Source organism: Cyprinus carpio, chromosome A19 (genome assembly GCF_018340385.1).
Source record: "Cyprinus carpio isolate SPL01 chromosome A19, ASM1834038v1, whole genome shotgun sequence".
NCBI classification, from domain to species: domain Eukaryota; kingdom Metazoa; phylum Chordata; class Actinopteri; order Cypriniformes; family Cyprinidae; genus Cyprinus; species Cyprinus carpio.
The window spans coordinates 8970807-8990382 of NC_056590.1; the positions used below are offsets into that span (position 1 = coordinate 8970807).

Consider the following 19576-nt stretch of genomic DNA (forward strand, 5'->3'; position numbering starts at 1 on the left):
CAGGCATCTAGTTTGAATTTGAACAAATAATAATACATTTAAAAAAAAAATGTTACATCCATTCTGTTGATAACATGATGGAATGAATTAATGTGGACATTGATGTAGATCTGTCAGGGTTCTGGTTTGGATCTGGTAGAGGTCTAGGATTGTTATGGATCTTTGTGAGTTCTTTATAGTTTTGGTTTAGATCTGGTAGGATCTGAGCATTATTGTGTATCTGTGTCTGTTCTTTATGGGTTTGGTTTGGATCTGATAGGATGTTGCTGTGCCTCATTGTACATCTGCAGGGGTCTGGGTTGTTCTGCTGATCTTAAAAGGTACAGTCTGCATTCTTGCAATGTTAAAAATGACTCAATCAATGCATTTTTAAATGAATATAAAAAATCACTTTGATAAATTGTTTATTATTATTATTATTATTTAATTATTTTATTTTATTTTAAATAAAATAAAATTAATTATATTATTTAATTAATGTTCAGTCACAGGAATCACATTATAAATAAATACATTTATTTTCAATTGCACTTTTTGGAATTGTCTTTCATTTTGCATTTGCCAGTGTCATTTGACAGTTAATGTAATGGAAGCGACCAATGAACTTTCAGATGAAATTTTAAGACTCACCTCATTAAACACAGCATGACTTTCAGCATTTAATGAATGTTTTTGAATAGCAGTTTTCTTCCACAATACTACTAATAGTCTTTTTGTTATTCAGTTATATATATATATATATATATATATATATATATATATATATATATATATATATGATATATATATATATATATATATATATATATATACTGTATATATATATATAATTTGAAATAACTAAAATTACTAGTAAATTTAAATTCTCAATACTCAATCTAGAAATCTAGACTCTTGACTAGAACTCTTGACTTTTTTTCCGGTTCTTTTGATCCTGTAATTACAGAAATAATCTGTTACACACCTGATGAAGAGGAACATTACAGAGTTCAGCTCACATCTCTGCAGGTCGCGATTATCATGATCGATTACTCCTCCGTTCAAAGCATCAGAGTGCTTTCTCTCTCCTCTGCACCTGTCTTCCTCTCTCTTCCTTTACTCACACATTTTGTCCTCTGTCCCACTTTCTCTTGAACTGCCTTAGACAGATGCGCTGATATTTTTAACTTGTTTCGACTCTATTTTAGAGGTTTGGTGTCTTCGTTCTCATCTCCATTTTCCGTCTCTGTGGACCTTTGGTTCTGTTCAGTTCTGTTAGTGAAACAAGAAGACTGTCGCAAGCTGAATTTAGATTCATTTACATATTAGAAAAGAGTACAGTGAAATCTCTTCCGTGTCTGTCACAAAGTCACAAGCATTTGCAGACCACAATTTTGCCCGCAGCTTGTTTGAATAGACAGAGACACACAGTAATTTATGACCAACAGGATGTTATGCTTATGTTTGTCTAGAAAATAGCATTTTTCCCTTTTATATAAGGACACCATAAAAATGTGACACATAATTATTTTCACATGACATATGGTGTGTACAAAACATGTTAGACATAACAAATATACACTGAATGCCCTGGAAATTCAGCTTTGAATTGGTGCACAATGCTCAATAGAGGACAAAGGGCTTGTGGTTTTCCCCTGGCTCCATTTTTAGACTGTAATTTATTTATTTTTCTTTTTTTCAGTCTCGTCTTAAATGAACAACCTTAATGGTCAACCGTGATGAAACATGCATGCTGTGCATGCGTGTTTGCTTAAAGTATTTAGTTTAAGAAAACTTTGTGACCCATGTTTGAAAAACAGAATTAGCGCTGTATGATGTTTATTCACCTTTTTGCCCTCTAAACCTCTTCTGAACTCTTTGTCTTTGAGTGCGAGTGAGCGAGGGAATGAGGCAGTAATTAGTGATTAGTGATAAGAGTCTCACAGTAGATTAGACCAGCGAGACTCTTCACAGACGCCCCACTGCTGACTTACCAGCTGTGAAAACAAGACGAGAGAAGGAGGAAAAACAGAGATCACCTGGGACATGTAGTACATCATTCAGATTTAACCCTACCATCTGTTTAACCACACGAGAGAGAGAGAGAGCAAGGCCCTCTTATGAATGTCAAGTCAATGAGGGCCCGTCTTCAGGAAACACTCACTTCATCAAACATCTGAGATGTGCTTATTGTGTGATGTTTTAATTATTTTTTATTATTATTTTGCCTAGAAATAGACTTATAACTTTATTTTAAATATTGTGAAAAATATTTTTATTTTATTTATTTATTTGTTTATTTTTGTATTTAAAATAAAGAATAATTATGTAAAATTACAATTAACTTTTACAATTCTGCAATAATTCTCTAAATCTCAAGATGTTCTTAGAATCATTCATGCTGAAGAACATGATCATCATGTTTTGTTCATGTCAGCTCCATCGCTGCAGTCAGGATATCAAATCAGTAAAATTTGTAAACCCAAAAGTGCAAGATAAATAAAGTTATTGTCTCCCAAAAGAAAGAATCGACTCTGCACAGTCTAAACGAGTCGCCAGTAATTCAGATCCCACTTCCATGACGGCTACACATCGTAGGTAACACATTTGCATAATTCCCGACAATGTTCTACGTTGGCCGGCCACAAAAATCTTGATCTGCCCTCAAACACTGTAACTTGTTCATGTCAGTTCATTTTAACCAGCTGGCTTCACTGAATCACAACTTAGTTAAATAATAGATAAATAATAGATTTTTATATTTTCTATCGAGTGCTCAATAAACGGAACTATGGCAATTGGCATATCGTTTCCGACACATGCTGTATGCGGTACACCAATCACAACAGACTGGGCCATCTGACCAATCAGAGCAATGTAGGCCCACGGAAAGAACTGCTTCGAATGAATCATTTGAGAATCGTTGGAAAATGAGGTGATATTAAATGCATATTTTGAGAAAACGAAAGAGTTTTTTTAAACTTTCATGCATGTAAACCTCTTGTAGGAGACTCCCAAAACAATATCAGGAACCTTAAAAATGGTGTAATGGGGTACTTTAATGAAATAATAATAATAATAATAATAATAATAATAATAATAATAATAATAATAATAATAATAATAATAATAATGATAAATAATAAAGCATATTCTGTCATTTTTCATTCAAATTGTTATGCTCACAATTAATTTATAATGAAAAATGTTGCATTAATTTACCAAAAATGCTAAATCGAATAATTTGTACTGTCAACCTGACCAGCTGAGCATCCAAAGTTGAAGTAGATTTTCCAGCAGAGTACTGCTGTAATTTTATGGTTACCTGTAGTAAAACTTCCAGCAAACACCTGTGTGGTACATCATGGTTTTCAGATCTGTGTGACAGAGCTACTCAACAGTGATTCTCACATACAGTATAAGCAATCATTGAGAGACTGAAGTGTTTCTGTACGCCATATTGAAAACCTGATGCCAGATGTTTAAACAAGCCAATCTGGTATATAATCTGTTTAGTGAACATCAGATACACACTGAGTGTTAGTACTGCGTCGGTTAGAGCTGAGTGTGAGAGAGAGAAGACATCAAAGTACATAATGTATCTATAAATATATATATACTTTTTTTTTGAGTGTGTGTGTGTGTGTGTGTGTGTGTGTGTGTGTGTGTGTGTGTGTGTGTGTGTGTGTGTGTATACATATATTATTTGGTACACCTTGTTAGTACCAGGTTGGACCTTTTGCCTTCAGAACTGCCTTAATTCTTTGTGGCATAGATTCAGTGAAGGTGCTGGAAACATTCCTCAGAGAATTCAGTACATATTGACATGATAGCATCACACAGATACTGCAGATTTGTCGGCTGCTCATCGATGATGAATCTCCTGTTCTACCACATCTCAAAGGTGCTCTATTGGATTGAGATCCGGTGACTGTGGAGGCCATATGAGTACAGTGAACTCATCATGTTCATGAGATCATTTGAGCTTTATGACATTTCGCATCATCCTGCTGGAAGTAGCCAAGTTGGGTACACTGTAGTTATGAACAGATGGACATGGTCGGCAACAGTACTCAGGTAGGCTGAGCAATACACCGCCAAAAGCAGCCTGAACTGTTGATACGAGGCAGGGTGGATCCATGCTTTCATGTTATTCACAACAAATTTTGTCCCTTCCATCCAAGTGTCACGACAGAAATCAAGCTCATCAAGACCATGCAACCTTTTTCCAGTCTTCTGTTGTCCAATTTTGGTGGGTCTGTGTGAATTGCAGCCTCAGTTGCCTGTTTTTAGCTGGCAGGAGTGGCACTCAGCGTGGTCTTCTGCTGCTGAAGCCCATCTTCTTCAAGGGTCGATATGTCAGAGATGCTCTTCTGTATATGTTGGTTGTAACAAGTGTTTATTTGAGTTCTGTCAGCTGGAACCAGTCTGACCATTCTTCTCTGACTTCTGGCATCAACAAGGCATTTACGGCCATGGAACTAACGTTCACTGGATATTTTCTCTTTTTCAGACCATTTTCTCTAAACCCTAGGGATGTTTTACTTGTAAATCCCAGTATATCAGCAGTTTCTGGAATACTCAGGCACCAACATCCATGCCATGTTCAAAGTCACTAAAATCAACTTTCTTCCCCATTCTGATGCTCGGTTTGAACTTCTGGAGATCATCTTGACTATGTCTACATGCCTAAATGCGTTAAGTTGCTGCCATGTGATTGGCTTAGATATTTGTGTTAATGAGCTGTTGAACAAGTTTAGCTAATAAAGTAGGACACCTCTGTACTCTTGTAATGCATGTTAACTGTTGTTTCATGTCTGTCTTTATATTTTTCCAAAGCATTCCTGATACTTGAAGTTAATACTTCAACACAGCATACCTGATAACTCCATTAAGTCTCCTCTGAGGAGTGAAATGTTCCTCTGTGTGATTGTAGTTCATTCGACAGCATGTTTGCAGTGTTTACACGTGTGTGTTGCTAATTGGAGGGAATTGGACTGTGTGTGACTTAAATGCATCATTTATGCTGACGCTCTACCTCGACTGGAGTGAGCCGAACAGGGTAATTGAGTAGAACAGAACAAACTCCGCACTGGAGGAGAGGGAGAGAGCCGAATTAAGGGAAGAAGGAATATTGACGATGTGTCAGGGAAGAAATTAAAGGTGTCTAACTACAGTAGGTCTGGTGTTCAGATTGAGGAGAAGAGGTTCTTTATGGTGGGAAACATGCGGAGAGAAATGCATCTGGCAGCAGGTTGTGAAGTTGACTGATGCATTACTGAACACAAAAGCTTTAGGTCTCTTCAATTTCACCTTCATGCGCAGTGGAAATGGGGAATTTCATCACACATATGATATGAAGCCCTTTCCCGGCTTTCACTGGCTTCCTGAGCTTGTGTGTGGGAATAGTGACCGTGATTGTTGGTCTTCACATGGCAATCCAACACAACCCTCTCTCTTTCTCTTCCTATCTTCTTCTCTCTGGTGTGCAGACACATTTTAAGCGTGAAACTAGCAGTAACAGCGGGATGGTGATAGGAACCTCTGCGTGAGCTTTGACATGGGATTTCCTCTCTGCATGACAACTTATGGAAAACCAAGACACTCTTTTCTCAGCCACTTACGCTGGATTGTTGTATGTGTGGGTGTCTGTTGTGAATGAGGGGAGGAGTTATAGTATTATGATCAGAATACGTGATGGAATTTTAATAATATGATTAAATGGAGGAGGAACTATGGTTTTATGGTTGATTGAAAGGAAGAGGTTTTGATAATATGATTGGAATGAGGGGAGGAGTTATGATAATGAAATGAGGGGGAGGAGTTATAGTATTGTGATTGATTGAAGAGGAGGAGTTATGTTGTCATAATTGGAATGGGGGAGGGGTTATAGTATGATTAGAATGAAGGGAGAAGTTATGATCGTGTGATTAACTGAGTTGTTGAAAACTTAGCATAATGAGCTGCTCACATGAATACAGTGCCTCACTTCGTTTAGAAACTTTGCAGCACAGCAGACTAAATATTCTTAAATCATTAATGATTTTCAATTTAATTAAATCCAAACCTTTTGCATTTTGATAAGGGCAGTAAACCATACCACTATTTAAATTTTAGATTGATTGACATGTGCTTCGCCAAGGCAATGGCACAAAACACAACTTTAGACCATATATGTTGTTAAGAATAGTGTAAATAGTGTAAAAAATATTTTTGTTCATTATGAAACTGTAGTGGGACAGATTACGTAGTGGAGGGCTGCCACATTAATAGGAGACACTGAGAGGAGTTATTATGAGATTGAGAGCAGGAGTTATGGAAATTAAGGATGCTGATATGAAAGAGTTGCTATAGAATAGAATGTAAACAATAAGTCTAAATCTGAAGAATCCTCAATGGTGGAAGCTGAGAAAACTCGTAAGCGTCTTTTTATTTTCCAGCAAGGCTTCTATTTCTCATGATGCCTTCCTTACTGAGGCCAGGGGAATTATGGGAGCATGAACATCGGGATATGGTTAGCAGTCAGTTGTGATTGACACTGGACAGCTCAACTGAGGGCCTTTGGGAAAAAAACTCAATTTGGAGGCAGAAAGGGAACAGAGACCCAGGAGCAAAACTTCTAAGACGCAAGAATGAAAGGAAGGCGCACTGCAAATCTGCTTGGAAAATAGCTTCTCTGATGGGTTATTCTGCTTCATGTGGCTGCTGAGATGTTGCTTTGTCAATTTAAATAGGGAGCAGACAATGTCAAGTAAGCACATGCCTTGAACTCTCATCACCTTTTTCTTGCTTTCGTTTTCTCTGTCTGTATATAAATGCACATACAAACACAAACAGTGGCAACTGGATTTATTTACTTTTTTTTTTTTTTGGGGACAATGGATTATTAAAAAATCATCATATTTACAGCCAATCACAAAGCATTGCTATCTATCTAATTTTTAATTAATTTTTCAAAACATTTTTAAATTATATTTCTGTATATGTGAAATCATATATACCCTGTAATTGATATATATATTTTAAGAAGACTGTTCTAAATATCTTTCTCTCATTTCTTTTCACAGCTCAGATGATTATTATGAATACAGCCATGGTATCAGCGGAGAATCATATGACGCTTATGGTAAGAGTTTGTTTTTTTCTGTCAATACAGTTTTATAATCATGTGGAATTATTGCAGTAGATCGACTGCCTGTTTTGCTTGATTTTCATTTTGCAGTGAAGCAATAAACTGTCTATTTTATAATACTTCCAGTTAGTGCACAAACTTTGAGTCTGTCTTTTTCCCAAAGCACACATCTCCTGCTGTACGGCTCTTGTTATAAATACTGCTGGCAATGCAAGGCTTTTGGTTACAGTGTCTATAGAACAGCATTGTATTTACATGAACAGGCATTTATATTGAATGTTGAAGGGAGACGGCTTTGGATGCAGCAAAAGAAACAAAATGCTGTCGGATACACATTTGGTGAAAGGCAAAAAAGTTTGTGGTTACGAACACTATAGGTACAGAATAGCATAAATATGGCAGAGATATCTGGAGAAGAACTGCAGTGCTCTGAAATTACTGATGTAGCTTTTGTAAGCTCATTGTCCCAGCAAAAATGATAAGATGTGCCATTGTATTTCTCTGCAGCTAGAATGGTAATATGTGTGTGCTTTTAGTGCTTATATACAGATGCATTTGTGTGCAGTTTCTCTGAATGAAGCATTTGTGTGTATTTACAATTGCATTATTTACAAACAAACAAACAAACAAGCGATTTGTAACAAAAACAAAAGCTAGTTTTGTTCAGCACTTAGTTTTAAAACTTTCAGTTTACAGATTTCTAAAGGTCACTTTTATGTCCTGGAAATTTTTGTTATATGAAGGTCACATTAAAACTTTGGAAACTTTTACCATGCCCTATTTTTATTTTTTATTTTTCAGATTTCCAAATGCTATATTTAATTTTTTCTTTATGCTTTATTCTTGTTCTAGGTCCAGACATTAATTTTAAAATATGTAAATCCATCATTCAAATACTAATTGTCATAAATACACTGTAAATATGAATTATTATTTTAATACTAGTTATTATGTTTTTGTATTTAGAATGTGTATTGTATTATGTAATAAATTATGAAATATTATTATATTACTAATTATACTTCTTATTAATAATTAATTATATATGAATGTATATATTTGTATTATATCATTATCAATAAAAAAAATAATTATTGGATTTTAGTAACTATGATTATCTAAAAAAAAAAAAAAAAAAAAAAAAAAAAAAAAAAAGAGTGGAAAAAATATTAATCAGTGGCAAAATTTCCACCACAACAATTTTGCTCCTAATTTAAACTTTTACTAATTCTTCCAATGGTTTTTACATGCATAGATTTAATTTTTATTTTATGCTTTATTCTTGTTTCAAACTTAGACTTCCATCATTAAAATATTAATTATTATGAATACATTATAAATATTATTGTTGTAACATTATTATGTGCGTATTATGTTTACATTTTTGTAATATATATTCATATTATATATAAAATGATAAAAATATTTATAATATACAATAATATTATATTATTATATTTAATATTATTATTATATTTGACAACCTGTGATAATCTAGAAGAAAAAAAGTACAAAACAAAAATTCAAAAAAAAAAAATAAAAATAAAAATCCACCAGAGCATACAATTTTGCCCAAATATATGCAGATGTAATATAAGTATTTCGTTATTTTATCTTACATGGGGTCAAAAAGTTTCATCCCTTAAGAAAATAAACCTTTCTCTGCAGTGCTTATGTTATCAGACTCCAATAATAAATATAATAAAGCACAAGGAAATGACAGCATGTTTGGACATGACAGCACATTAAATTACAGAACTGATCTGGAAAAAAAGGGGAAAGTAATTACATCTTTAAAGTCACTTTACCTTTTCTGTAAGTCTTTCACATTTCCTTCATGTCACTTGCTAATCATTTGTCTCATTGTGACCGCATTTGAAACACACAGCTCCGCACTCACACACACATAAGCAATCCATAACACTCAACTTAACACTTTTCCTGGTGGTACAACGCTTAGACGGCTTGACAGTTCAAAGGAGATCTCCTTATTATCCAGCTGATGCACATCCTTGTTCTTTCTAAAGGCAAGGACAGTGCGTGTGAACCCTTTTCTTGAACCTAGCGCAGGCTAACCTGAGATTGACAGCTCTCTGATTAAAGATTATTGGCAACAGCTCCTGACCTGAAAAACGAGTGACTTTAGAGCAAAGGCCTTTGTGCCTTCCTATCCCTAAGAAGAGCTGAAAAAGAGCAAGATCACACAAAAGCTGGCGTCGATAGCGCTCTCGTTCATCGACACGGACGCTTGTGAATGAGCTCTGCTGTTACGCTAATGGCGGTGGTAACCTCTCGCTCGAGGGCACTCCACTAAACCCCTTTCAAGTGGCTATTTGATCCTCTTCTGCAATTAAAGTTGTTTTGTTCTTTCTGAGGTGAAGGACAAAGGCAGGATGGTTTGGGGACATTTGAGTCTGATTGTCAGTGTCGGTTGGGCTAAATTATCAGAGGTGCCATGAGCTCGGAGGGAAATATAGCGGATGTTGTCGTGACTCTTGGGCTTTGTTATTGTAAAGATTGATGCTGTTGTGTAAAAATCACATTTGAAGGTGGTTTGGATTGCTGCATGTTCGACAACAAATCACTGTCAGAGTCTCAGTAGGGAGGAAGAGTCAAGTATATTCCTGTTTACACACATGGTAAATCTCACGGGAACTCTCTCAAGGTCGTATTTCAACAAAAAATAAATAAATAATTGTATTTAATTTTATCACTAACATATTTTTTTTTTCCCAGTATCTAATTGAAAACATATTTAATTTTAATAATTCAGTGCTTGCCAAAGACAAGTTACTTTCTTTTTTTACTTTTAATGAAAAAACAAATGTCTTCATGGTATTGTTTGTCAACTCTGTTACGGAAAAATTTGCCAATGTGTAGAAATAACAATAAATCATAACAGGAAAAATCCTTCTTGTTTCATTAGACAAACAATCCTTACATTCCATCATTTGGATCTGAGATAATATTTCACCTATGCATACCTTAAAAATAAAAATAGAAATACCTATGTCTTCACAGAACTGTCCACTTGGAGCAAATATTTTTCATCTGAAAATGTATTATACAGTATCCAGTAAAAAAAAAAAAAAGAAAAGAAAAAAAAGAAATGTTGTTGAAATATTATAAGGGAGCATAAATAAATCAATAATGTTTATTAGATTTTAAACAAAAAAATTATAGTTTTTTGTGAAAATAGTTCATAAACAGAGTTGACCCTTTAAGTAACAGAATTGTAAAGTAAAAGAATTGTCAGATGGACTGTCAATTCTGTTACCGCATTGTTAGCATTGTTACTCTACCTTGGTAACAGAGTTAGACGGTAACAGAATTGACAATTTTTTTTTTATTTTTGGCAAAAACTCCACTTAATAGCATAAATGAGCACATGGTACTACTGAAATCATGATTAAAATACTTTTAAATAAGAAAGTGTGATCAACGAAAAAATCTGTTTTCCTTTTGATGTTGTGGTAACAGATTTGAACTGTTTAGATTAAAATATTTTCTGACTTTTCAGATCTTTACAGTGAGGGAAAGTGACATCATTTCCTGTATCTTACATAGTTGTGGGAGATAATTCCACCAATTTAAAGACAAAGTACGGTGTGGTAACAGATTTGATGCAAGATTTACAGACACACATTTTTAAAAGAATTTATTTTATTTATTTATTTATTTATTTAAAGGATTAGTTCACTTTCAAATGAAAATTTCCTGATAATTTACTCACCCCCATGTCATCTAAGATGTTTATGTATTTCTTTCTTCAGTCGAAAATAAATTTTTGATGAAAACATTCCAGCATGTAGTAGACGTCAAGGACTCCAAACAGTTAAAGGTCAAAATTACAGTTTCAGTGCAGCTTCAAAGGGCTATAAACCATACCAGACGATGAATAAGGGTCTTGTCTAGTGAAACGATTGGTCATTTAAAAAAAAATAAATAAAAGTGAATATGCTTTAGAAACACTTTTCTCTCACTTCTGCCGACTGTGAAAACCGGAAGCCGTTCCGGTGGGTGATGTAGCACGTCGGCGTTGTGTGATTAGTGACGAACGCAGAGAGGGAACAAAACAAAAAGCCGTTCACGAATTAGAAGCACAAAACAAGGATTTATTAAGGAAAATGTCAGATGATTTTGATATAAGCCAATAGGAGACTGGTTTTCATTTGATAAAGTAAGGAAACGGAAGTTGTTCCCAGAGGTGCACCCACGACCCATACATGCTACGTCATCCGCCGGAACGGCTTCCGGTTTTGACAGTCAGCAGAAATGAGAGAAAAGTGTTTATAAAACATATACATTTTTTTTATTTTTTTTAATGACCAATCATTAAGACCAGTATTCATCGTCTGGTATCGTTTATAGCCATTAGAAGCTGCACTGAAACTGTAATTTTGACCTTCAACTGTTTATATCAACTGTTACATTATATGGAAAAAAATCCTGGAATGCTTTCATCAAAAACCTTAATTTCTTTTCGACTGAAGACTTTTGGATGACATGGGGGTGAGTAAATTATCAGGAAATTTTAATTTGAAAGTGAACTAATCCTTTAATAATGTTGTAGAATTAGGTAAATGACTCTTTAGGGCTTTTATAAATAAAATGAATGAAATATTACCAAAAGAAAAGTACAATAAAATATTTTGATTACACAATGATACATGATGGGGAAAAAATGCACTAAATTCAACAAGAATGATTTTCAGCTATTTAAGATATTGCCATGGACTGTAACATCTTGTAATTCATAACAATGAGTAACACAGTACTAAAATAATAAAAAATATAACCATTTGAATAAAGCAGAAAAAAATGAATGACTTTGGACACCAAATGTACCTGCAATTATAGAATCACTCATATATGTATGTAAATTAACAAGTATTGCAATGATTTAATACGTAATACTTTAAAATTTATATCACATATATTTTTTACATTTTACTTATTTTAAAATAATTTTTTTTCATGATTCAGAATATTTTTCATTTCTATTTTGGGGTAAAATATGATCTGAGCATATTGTTGACAGGTCACCATTTTTTCCACAAGCCACCAAAATGTGACACTTGTAATATTTCCACCTCATTTCAAAGTCTTGATTATTCCATAAAGCTTTTTTTCGCGTCGTTCCATTCAAATTACACATTAAAAGAAAAATCTGCCAAAACATTTTTGTTTTAAACAAAGTGAAGGAGGTATTAAATAAGGAAACAATGAAAATACTTTATAGTTCACTCATCGTACCATATTTTATTTATTGCATAGAAGTCTGGGGGAACACATATCAGATAAATATAAAACCTTTATCTATTCTAGCGAAGAGAGCCATAAGACTTATTCATAAAGTTAACTATCGAAAACATACAAGTAAATTATTTGCGAAATCCAGAATATTAAAGTTAGAAGATTTGGTTAAGTTTCAAACACTAATAATTTTGTTTAAAGCAAGACATAAAATTTTACCAGAGAAAATACAACACCTTTATCAGTTAGAAAAAGAGTTCAGTAGGAGAAGGTATAATTTTAAACATCAATTTGCATGTACAACAATAAAACAAATGTGCCCTTCAGTTATGGGAGTAAAATTGTGGAACTCCTTGGATGATAATCTTAAAAGTTGTTTTTTTATTTTTGTTTTTAAGTATTTTTATAAAATTTTTATGTTAAGTAAGTTTTTTTCCTTGCATGTAAGTGTACAAATCTGGTTTTTGCTTGGTTTTGTTTTGCTCTATATATATTGGGTCTAGTAATATTGGTCAGTATGTATGTATTGGATTACTTGTTGTTTTGTTGTTTGGGCATTGCCTGATTTATTATACTGCATGAATGCTGATTTTTAAACCAACATTGTTTTTTGTCAGTGTAATTTTGGTTGTATGCTGCTTAAGAAAGATTATTTTGATTTTGGAATAGGGGACAGATATTATAAGATTTTATCTTCTTTCTGATCCCTTTTGCACATGGGAATTTAAATTATCTAAAGAAGAAAATGAAATGTTTTGTGTTTTACCATGGAGCAATAAAATAAAAAATGAAATGAAAAAATGAAAAGAAATTACTGTTGACCATGCAATGTAGACAACCGTCACACAAACATATTTAATTCACTCAAAAACATCAGGGTATGTATTCAAACACGTCACTGTTAGCCTGTAAAGGTCTTAAAAATGTAGTTCAGCATTTAATGAGGATGTTTCTCTGTAGAATGCACTAATTAAAGAGTTCTAACCAAGGTCTGAATGGCTAATGACCTTCTGACCCTTTCTCTTTGTCTCCCTCTTCAGGCCCGGAGGAATGGACAAACAACCGCAACAAGGCGCCACCAGCAAGGACAAGCAAAGGAGTGTTCAGAGAGCAGCCATACTCCCGATTCTGACCTGCTACAGTCCTTCATGTGCCCTCCCAAGTAATGGATTTTCTATGGACTCTATTTCCTTTTTTGCAAATAAAATCAACCAAAATGACAAAAATAGAAAGTCGAAGGGTAAAATTAAGTTTCTGTGGAACTGGTTCTGTTGTAACATTGACGACTCCCATAAATGGATACTACGGATCACTGGATTATGTAGTTTAAATCAGAGAACCAATCAGAATTCAAATAGACCTACTTATGTCGGATGGAGGCGGCACTAGCGGTTAGGGGACGGAGTTACACGAGGTGTACGGTGTCTAGAATTAGCAGTTCAGTTTTTGTAAATACTTTTTTTTTTTTTTTGATGGGTGATCAGCTTCAATGTGTCCCTTGTAAATTTTACCTTTAACTAGAGAAAAAAAAAGTGAAAGAAAATCTCAGTGCACATGTTGTTTTCCTTCCTTTCTCTTTTCTAAATGGAAAGTTCTTCAGCGTTAAAGGGCTTATAGGAGCATGTTGTGAAAAAAATTGTAAAAAATAAAAAAAATTATGTGCAGTTTCAGTTGCGATGAGAAAAGCCTGCGTAGTTTTGTCTGGTTTTTGTGTTGAGCGTTTAAACCCTTTAATGAGCTCTGTGGTAATAGGTGTTTTCTTCTAGTGAGAGATCTACTTTTAGACCTTTTGAGGAGCGACAAAATTGAAAGTTTTGGGCAATTAATCCGACTAACTAAAATTCAATTTCACAATTTCTGTTGATGTATGAGAGATTCTTTCAAGTTAATGACACCTAGTAATTACTCCTGCACACTTTACTGTGCAATTCTAATGCATTATAGCACATATTAGCCTTTATACGCCACTTATGTTGGCTTTCCATTGGTATATTATATAGCACGGATGGGTTAAAAATAGCAACAGAGCGTTTAAAAACAAAAGACTAAACCGAAGCATCACTTGTGATAGTCAAAGACATTTACGGGGAAATCAGCAGCTTTTGGCACATTGTGTATCATTTAAAACTTCTTGTAATGCATTTCAAGTGCACAGCAAAGTGTTACTGTTCATTTTGAAACCAAATACTGCTGACTAAAGTTGAACTAGTACTGTTTTATAAAACTATTGAAAGTCTAATCAAATGTATGCTGAAGTTTAAAAAGTGATAGTAATGAAAATGATTGTGGTACTGGTGGTGGCAGTTTAATACATTTCTGTTAAGAGCTATAATCTTTGTAAGCTTGTGTAAGCCCTTTAATTCTCGTCTCAGTTGATTAAAAAATAAACTTTTTGAAAAAAAAAACAAATATCATTGTGTTTGAGAGCACATTTTGTCCTTGTTTACTTTGGTAAAACTACATAATTTAAACTAACACCTGCTGTGTATTATTATCAAACGTGTAGTGTACAGTATCTTATGATAAGAAGAAAAAATGGGGGGGGGGAGTGCTTTAAGCCCGCATAAAAGTGAAAATAAACCAAAAACTACTAGAACTACTTTCAAAAATAAATCTGATGCATGTAACTAATTTGACAGTAGAATTCAATTTAATTGCAACCAGCAAAATTAAATTTATTTGTAATATACCATACCCGGCAGCTTGAAATAAATTTGCAATTATAAACTTACCTTATTATCTGTTAGAATTCATTCTTCTTGAAAACACGAGACTCTTCTGTGGTAAAGCATATGAAAGCAACTTCCTCGCAGAAGTTAATTATCCACTAAAATATCTTTAATCATATTAGTGGCAACTTTGCTAGACTCTGTAGATACGGTACTGTTGCACATGGAAAGTAATCAACATATTGTCATATTTCATATTTTAAGATTTAATAATGTAAGCGGTGGCTTTTTGACCTTGGTTCTTTTTGGGGATTTCTGCTTGCTGTTTTTGCTCTTTCTTCCCCCTTCTGGTCACATGACCGTCTCTATAGTCCACTAAACAGCCCGCCCCCACATGACCTCTAAATGACCCCAGCTGACCTCAGAGCTGATGAGGATGGCGGTAGCTGTATTTACAGGCCTTCGTTCCACAAGGTAAACAACCCAAGTCACAATCTAATCTCATCTAAACTAGCCCTTAAACTGGATAAAACAAAAAAGCCCTGTTCATTTAAAGCTGTTCTTAGCTTACGTTTTGCTGAGGCACTTAAATTAGAAGTAAAATTGTAAAAAGATTAATAAATAGCTGTAATATTGCTTTAACAAACCATTATTATCACTAATTGTTTTTAAGGAGGAAATAAAATGATATTTATTTTCTATGTGCTATAGCTTTAAATAAATGAATGTTTAATATTGTCTTACTATATGCTTTGAAAACCATTGCAGATTTGTGGTAAACTTGTGTTTATTGGTGTCTTTTTTTTTTTATATAAATACACTTTCAGTTTTAATGTTTCTCTTTCCTTTTTCAGATTGCAATAGCTGGGCTTGAAGCCATGAAATGCTACTGAAGCCCTTCACAGATTGGTTAAGGTGAGCTTGATGTTTATACATACTGTAGCAAATTATAGCATAATATTATATTTTAATATTAAGCTATTATTATTATTATTTCAACTGTTAAATTAACAAAATATGTTAAATAATGAAAGATTAGAAAAAATAATAATATTTTAAAATATTAATGCTTATTTAAAAAATAAAGTTGGCTATTATTTGAACTGTTAAATTATTCTTGGGTCTGGCATATCACATCTTCCTCTTCACAATACCCCATAGATTTTCTATGGGGTTAAGGTCAGGTGAGTTTGCTGGCCAATTAAGAACAGGGAGACCATGGTCCTTAAACCAGGTACTGGTAGCTTTGGCACTGTGTGCAGGTGCCAAATCCTGTTGGAAAATGAAATCTGCATCTCCATGAAGTTGGTCAGCAGCAGGAAGCATGAAGTGCTCTAAAACTTCCTGGTATACGGCTGCGTTGACCTTGGACCTCAGAAAACACAGTGGACCAACACCAGCAGATGACATGGGACCCCAAACCACCATTGACTGTGTTAACTTTACACTGGACCTCAAGCAACGTGGATTGTGTGCCTCTCCTCTCTTCCTCCAGACTCTGGGACCCTGATTTCCAAAGGAAATGCAAAATTTACTTTCATCAGAGAACATAAATTTGGACCACCCAGCAGCAGTCCAGTCCTTTTTGAAGCGAGACGCTTCTGACGCTGTCTGTTGTTCAAGAGTGGCTTGACACAAGGAATGCGACAGCTGAAACCCATGTCTTGCATACGTCTGTGCGTAGTGGTTTTTGAAGCACTGACTTCAGCTGCAGTCCACTCTTTGTGAATCTCCCCCACATTTTTGAATGGGTTTTGTTTCACAATCCTCTCCAGGGTGTGGTTATCCCTATTGTTTGTACACTTTTTTTTACCACATCTTTTCCTTCCCTTCGCCTCTCTATTAATGTGCATGGACACAGAGCTCTGTGAACAGCCAGCCTCTTTTGCAATGATCTTTTGTGTCTTGCCCTCCTTGTGCAAGGTGTCAATGGTCATCTTTTGGACAACTGTCAAGTCAGCAGTCTTCCCCATGATTGTGTAGCCTACAGAACTAGACTGAGAGACCATTTAAAGGCCTTTGCAGGTGTTTTGAGTTAATTAGCTGATTAGAGTGTGGCACCAGGTGTCTTCAATATTGAACCTTTTCACAATATTCTAATTTTCTGAGATACTGAATTTGGGATTTTCCTTAGTTGTCAGTTATAATCATCAAAATTAAAAGAAATAAACATTTGAAATATATCCAGTCTATGTGTAATGAATGAATATAATATACAAGTTTCACTTTTTGAATGGAATTAGTGAAATAAATCAACTTTTTGATGATATTCTAATTATATGACCAGCACCTGTATACATTTAAACCCAACATATATTCTCCAGAATGAAAAAGTCTGGTGTTTTATGGACTCTGAGGGTGTTTCTCAGTGTGTCATATATCATATATATAAGCTGTCTATCAGTCTGTTACATCTTGTTAGAAAATAACTTTAATATATATATATATATATATATATATATATATATATATATATATATATATATTTTCTCATTATATATATATATATATATATATATATATTAAAAAAAAAAAAAATATATATATATATATATATATATATATATATATATATATATATATATATATATATATATATATATATATATATTATACTAGTATTAAGTTTTTTGTTGGCTGTTTCAGCTGCATTTTTATGAAACATTTATATAAGTTATTTCATACATTTTAATGTTTTTAAATATTTTTATTTTACAGATTAGATTAATTATTTGTTGCATGTTTTAGTTGATATGATGTTCCTGTCATTTAACCAGATAACGAAATTAGAATAAATTAATTAGAAAATGTATATTTAAGAAAAATAATAAGGATACTGATGATGTTTGGAATCTTTCTGTATTGGGTATTGAAACAGATCTATGTAAATACCCTTGCAACAAATAAAGACACTCTTTAGCAGGAATATCTAGCATAATCTGTTGCTCAAGGACCACAAACACTGCCCCTTGAAATACTCTCTAGGTGTTCTCTAGTATTATTGTAATATTATCAGACATTTGAACACAAATGAGGGATTTAATGTGTAAAATAACTGAAGTTGTCTGACAGTGATGAGGAAAGCAAGAGTTCTATTAAGTGCGTCTGCTGTTAAATCCCTGCCTCGAGAGAGCAGACATGCTTTCCCTAAGAGACTGTCAAACAACAGCTTCCACGGCATGAGAGGATAAAGAGATGAGAGAAAGAGAGAGAGAGAGAGAGAGAGAGAGAGAGAGAGATCTCAGAGTAATCCTATCAGAACGACTGCTCTCTCTGGCTGATTACTGCACTGAGTGCCACCCTCTGCCACGACGCCCTGCCACCCGTCAGCCTACATACTGCTTTTGCATATTTCTACATATGTATTTTCAACAGACGATGATCTGGGATGCACTAATCCATGAATTAGCCTATGCAAATGTGGATGCAACTATCATTGATCAGTGGCTGTATCTGTGAACAGAATGAACAGAAAAGCTGCAGGTCTTCTGTTTATTCCGTTTGTCTAAATGTAAGGTACTTCGGAGCATCTGAGTTTCAGCAAAGAACTTTTTTTATCAGTAGTTTTCTTGTCGTTTTTCAAGGTTTTCTCAAACTTATTTGAATCAACAACTTTTTTGTTCAGAGCGCTACCAATATGACATGCTAGAGAAATGATGAAACAACGGCGTTTATCTCCATATAACAGAAGATAGACCAGAGAAGCGGCAGCATAAATTGGTTTTTCCAGATTACATCCTGGTCATGAAATAAGCAAACAAAAATCATACAGGATAATACCTAGGCTCTTTTTGATAGCATACTAGCGTACACCAAGACGTTTTCTCCAAAAAGAAATAGATTTTTATCAACATATACCTTTCAAGACCAGGCTACAATGAACTCTGAGGATGTTACTCAATGGTATGTGCTTCTGTACAAGCCATGTATCAGTCTGTTTCAGCTACATTTTATTTAAAATGAACTTTAAATGTTTTAAAATGGATTGTGTTGATATTTATTTTATTTTATTTTATTTATTTTTTTAGTTTCAGCTACACTTTGTTTGAAATATGTTGCTATTTAATTTTGTTTATTTATTTATTGTAATTTTTATTAGTATTTTTAATTAATTTGTAACAAGTTTTTTTTTTTTTTTTGTTGGCTGTTTAAGCTTCTTTTTTAAACATTCATTCATTCATTCATTCATATATTTACATTTGTTTTGAAATTAACTTTAATAAAATGTTTTAAACTTGTTTTATGTTGCTATTTAATTTTAATTTTAATTTTTATATTTTTAAATATTTTAATATTTATAATTAATTTCTCATTTATTTTTGTTTTTTTGCTGGTTGTTTTAGGTACATTTTATTTGAAATATTTTATTTTTATTTATTTTTATTTAATAGATCTTAATAAGCATAAGTCCAATTTTTCAACTTTTTTCAATTTTCAAATACTTTTTGTTTCTAATAATATATTTAATATTATTGAGCTCTCTCTTTACTGAAGATTTTTAATGCTTACAGAGAAAATAAGTCTAAAATAATGGAATCTA

At 33.5% G+C, this 19576-nt stretch overlaps 1 protein-coding gene across 2 annotated transcripts in view; it reads left to right on the top strand.

The window, feature by feature from the left end:
* LOC122148775 (KH domain-containing, RNA-binding, signal transduction-associated protein 3-like) overlaps positions 1-19576 on the top strand; it is a 130856-nt gene that overhangs the window by 110469 nt on the left and 811 nt on the right. Inside the window, exons 8-10 of one of the 2 annotated variants that reach the window (XR_006162612.1) lie at positions 7047-7105; positions 13408-13529; positions 15891-15951. Coding sequence is in view for 1 of the 2 variants with exons in the window: in XM_042776258.1 (XP_042632192.1) it covers positions 7047-7105; positions 13408-13499 (151 nt within the window). In the remaining variant the exon portion in view is untranslated. Of the gene's footprint in view, positions 1-7046; positions 7106-13407; positions 14779-15890; positions 15952-19576 lie in introns of those variants that run through there. The other variant, XM_042776258.1, reaches the window with a different exon arrangement.